Here is a 4,763-nt window from a genome sequence, read left to right as displayed (position 1 = left end):
CCTCACCGCCCTCCTCCCTGACTCCACTCCAGCCCCACGCCACCATGTGCCACACCAGCTGCTCCGCGGGCTGCCAGCCGGCCTCCTGCACCCCCGGCTCCTGCCAGACGTCCTGCTACGTGCCCGTGAGCTGCCAGCCCGCCGTGTCCGTGCCCGTCAGCTGTAGGCCTGCCATGTCCGTGAGCTGCAAGCCCGCCGTGTACGTCGTCCCCTCCGGCCAGTCCTCCGTGTGTGTGCCCGTGAGCTGCAAGCCCCTCGTGTTCATGGCCTCCTCCTGCCAGTCCTCCGGGGGCTGCCAGCCCTCCCGCCCCACCCTGCTCTACAGACCCGTCTCCTGTAGCACCCCGTCCTGCTTCTGACCGGGATCCCCCCATGAGCTGCTCCCAGGGCACAGGGGGCCACACCCACACCCCTCCCGGGGCAAGTCTTCAACGGCTCCGGGTTCTGCACAGGCAGATGAGGAACATGCCCAGCGGGCCCTGGGAAGCCCACGGCGAGGATGTGGCAGAATGACCCGGATCCCTCTGTGACCCAGCGTTTCCCCTATGGGAGGCCTAGTTTCCGGGGTCCTCTGTCTCCAGCGGGAACCAGCCATCTGTGAACCAAATAAACCATGATTTCCTGATGCAGCTCTGCGCACCTGTCTTCTGTTTCTACTTTTTCTGCACACCCTGTCCATGCTACAAAGTGGGGAAGGCTAAGCCCCTTCTCACAGCGGCTCATGGAAAGTGGGAGCCCCTGTGGAGGGCGTGGTGGTGCACGTGGCTGGGGGGTGGGGGGTCACATCAGATGTCCTGTGTCCTGGCTCCCGTGTCCGGGAAGGTTGAGTCCAGCTCCTAACTCTTTGTTACATTAGATCTGCAGGACCCAACCAGGACTGGCCCCAGCTCATGACTCACTTCTGTTGCCGGTCCACGTGTGGCCCATTTTTAGTTGATGGGTGATCAGTTACTGGTTGTTATAATAACCCCCAGGAACCTACTCCCTAATGTGGATGCCGGGACAGCATCAGCCCTTCCCTGCTGGCTTCTCGGGGTAACCTCCATTAGATCCGAGCGCTCTCTGCTGCCTTTTGAGACAGAGCGGAGCATGCCTCTGTGCCCTGGAGAAGCGTGCTTTCTCCCACAGCCTCCGAATGACGGGAGGAGGTGCTGTCCTGCACGTACTGGCCTTGAACTTGTTTCCACCGCGTGTGTTCTTGTGAGGATTCCTCGCACGTCCTGTGCGTGCGTCCTCTTGACACGTCCCTGCTGCTCTGTCCGGGCCGCTGCTGTACAAGGGCAGGTGTGGGTGCCGGGGGACGGGGGGCAGGAGGGCCTGGCCGTGCACTGTCCTTGTCCCTCCTTTGCCAGCTGGGACCCTTCCATCAAGGCCAGCTGACCCCCTGTGTCTCCCCGCTGCAAGGCAGTCACCTTCTGTGTGTTGGGCAGCGCCTTAGGTGGGTGCACGGGGCCAGGCTGTGTGGTAGCGGGAGCCAGCTTCCCCCTCACCACCCTGAGAATGGGCACCATCCGGAAACCCTGGGCCATGGTGGAGATTTGGGGAATTTGGCTTCTCAGTCACCTGGTCTCCGCAGACAACATAGCTCCATGCCTTGTTTCTGGGAGTTTGTTTTGGGATGAGTTTTCTGGGTCAGAGGGTGGGTGCATTTGAGACCCACTGGCCTGGCACCTCACTGGTGTGTAGCAGGAGGGGGCCTGACTGCGGGCCACTGGGCAGCAGAGGGACGGCCAGCTACAGGCCATCCGGCAGGAGGCACGACTCAGCCATGCAGGGGACACCACGCAGGGACACAGCAGAAGATCCCCTGGCCTGGGGGAGGGGGCCGGCAGGGGGTCCTGCGGCAGAGCAGCAGGCGTGGTGCACAGGGACTCGAGGCTGGGCTGGGCCCGGGCAGGGGACACGAACACAGCAGAATGGCCGTCTCCCTGGAAGTTCCCCTGGACATTCCTACCACCCAGGCGTCTGCATTTGACGTGTTGGCTGCACTGCTTGGCCGGCGACACCTGTCACAGGCTCTGCAGCCCCGCCCGCCGCAGAGAGGAGCCTGGACCTCTGTTTCCAGTTGGGTCTATACTCGACCTCCCCAGCACGTGTGGTGTGGACAGCACCACTGACGTGACTCAAACCCGCCCCGGTGTTTCCTGTCTCGGGCTCAGAGGCGGGAACCAGGAGACAGCCTTGGAGAGGCCCCGAACATCCCTCCCCAGAACCCTCGCCTGGGCGCCTTCTGTCTGCCCGTCTTCTGTCTTACCCACCTCCACCTGCCTGTGCCATAGACAACTCAGGCCTGCACACACACACGCACATGCAGACACGAACACGTGCATCCATGGCACACACACAGGCACACCCATGAGCGTGCTCGCACTTGAGCACGCACACGAGCAGGCACAGACGTACACACACAAGCACGTAGACAAACACGCACACACGCACACAGGCACAGAGTGCACGCACATGCACACACATACAGACACACTTGGACACACAAACGAGCACACACACGCACACACTTGGGCACACACATGCACGTACAATGCACGCACTTGCCAAAAGGCACGCACGAGCATGCGCACACGCACACGTGAGCACGCACACATGGGCACACACAAGCACACACGCAGGCACACATGGGCACTTACACACAGCACTCTGCGGGCTTATCAGGCTCCCTTGTGAAACTGGCCAGTGGGGATTCCCGTGAAGCTCACAGTGCCGGTAGGACACCGGACGCCAGCGTGGGGAACCTTCCACGATGTTGTGGCGTGAGAGGCATGTGGCAAGAAAAAGGCTGCTGGCAGAGTCTGGAGAAGGGATGGAGTTTTATTGGGTTAGAAAAGCCATCCCTAGTGCCCCCTGCAGGAACCTTGCTTGGGATTGGGGTTGATCACCCCAGTGCACGTCTTCACCCGTGTTCTGAAATAATGCAGTATATTCTGGCATGTTTTTTAGTATTTAAATGGCATCATAAACCCTGCGTCCTTTTGTAGCATGCTTTTCTGCCCTTAAACGTTGTGTTGGAGCAATCCATCCCAGACAACACCCGGAGCCCTTGCCATTTCTGTTCACGGCTGTCTAGTATTCCACCGTCCGCATATGTGTACAGAATCTGCTGATTCTCCTTCATGGGCATTAGGTTGTACATAATTTTTAGCGACTGCCTCGCAAGCTGCCAGTTTCCATTCTCCTAACCTTTCTGGTGCATGTGACCAGTGTTCCTCTCCCGAAGTGCTCCTGCTCATGCACGGCCGTCAACTACACTGGAGTGTGGAAACCACTGTGAAGAGTTGCTGTCCTCACCTCACACCCCAGCTGCCATGGCACCGGCTACCCTGTCTTTACAATTTTTTAAATTTAAAATCAGTTAATTAACATATAGTGTATTATTATTTTCAGAAGTAGAGGTCAGTGATTCATCAGTGCTCATTCCATCATGTGACCTCCTTAATGCCCATCCCCCACTTACCCCATCCCCCACCCTTTCCCTCCAGCAATCCTGTTTGTTTCCTATGATTTAGTGTCTCTTATGGTTTGTCTCCCTCTCTGATTTCTCAATGTATAAAAATGCAACTGGTTTCTGTGCACTGATTTCATATCTTGACACTTAATGAATTCCTGTATAAGTTCTAGCAATTTTGGGGTGAAGTCTTTTGGGGTTTCTACATAGAATATCATGTCATCTACGAAGAGTGAGAGTTTCACTTCTTTGCCAATTCAGATGTCTTTATTTCTTTTTGTTGTGTGATTGCTGAGGCTAGGACGTCCAGCACTACGCTGAACAACAGAGATGACAGTGGGCATCCCTGCTGTGTGCCTGACCTTAGGGGGAAAGCTCTCAGCTTTTTTCCCATTGAGAATGATATTTGCTGTGGGCTTTTCGTGTATGGCTTTGATGATATTGAGTTATGTTCCTCTATCCCTACACTGAAGTTTTAATCAGGAAAGGGTGCTGTGCTCAAGTGCGAGCTAAAAATGCATTTTCTGCATCTCTTGAGAGGATGTTATGGTTCTTGTCCTTTCTTTTTTTAATGTGGTGGATCATATTGATTGATTCGTGGATGTTGAACCACCTGGCAGCCCGGAATAAAGATCACTTAGTCATGGTGGATAGTTCTTTTTTGTGTGTGTGTGTGGGGGGAGAGAGGCAGAGAGGCAGGCAGAGAGAGAGAGAGAGGAGGAAGCAGGCTCCCCGCTGAGCAGAAAGCCCGATGCGGGGCTCAATCCCAGGACCCTGAGATCATGACCCGAGCCAAAGGTAGAGTCTTTAACCCACTGAGCCACCCAGGTGCCCCATGAACAGTCCTTTTATTTTTATTTTTTATTACTTTAAAAAAAATTTTTATTTATTTTTTAGATTTCTTTTTAATGTTCCAGAATTCATTGTTTATGCACCACACCCAGTGCTCCATTCAATACGTGCCCTCCACAATACCCACCACAAGGCTCACCCAACTCACCCCCCTTCCAAAACCCTCAGTTAGTTCCTCAGAGTCCACAGTCTCTCACGGTTCATCTCCCCCTCCGATTTCCCCCAACTCCCTTCTCCTCTTAATCTCCCCATGTCCTCCGTGTTATTTCTTATGATCCACAAATAAGTGAAACCATGTGGTAATTGACTCTCTCTGCTTGACTTATTTCACTCAGCATAATGAAGAGTCCTTTTAAAATACTGTTGGATCCTCTTAGCTAGTATCTTGGTGAGAACTTTTGCATCCATATTCATCAGGGAAATTTGTTTGTAATTCTCCTTTTTGGTGGAG

At 54.7% G+C, this 4,763-nt stretch overlaps 1 protein-coding gene across 1 annotated transcript; it reads left to right on the top strand.

Moving 5' to 3' along the window:
* On the top strand, positions 1-359 carry LOC123940166 (keratin-associated protein 12-1-like). The gene has a single exon (XM_046002685.1). It carries the CDS (start codon positions 45-47, stop codon positions 357-359), a length of 315 nt encoding a protein of 104 aa, XP_045858641.1. The 5' UTR covers positions 1-44.
* The last annotated feature ends 4,404 nt before the right edge of the window (positions 360-4,763 follow it).

Source organism: Meles meles, chromosome 4, assembly GCF_922984935.1.
Source record: "Meles meles chromosome 4, mMelMel3.1 paternal haplotype, whole genome shotgun sequence".
Taxonomy (NCBI): domain Eukaryota; kingdom Metazoa; phylum Chordata; class Mammalia; order Carnivora; family Mustelidae; genus Meles; species Meles meles.
The sequence above is the reverse complement of the archived record's forward strand: the minus strand, read 5'-3'. Positions and strand labels throughout refer to the sequence as shown.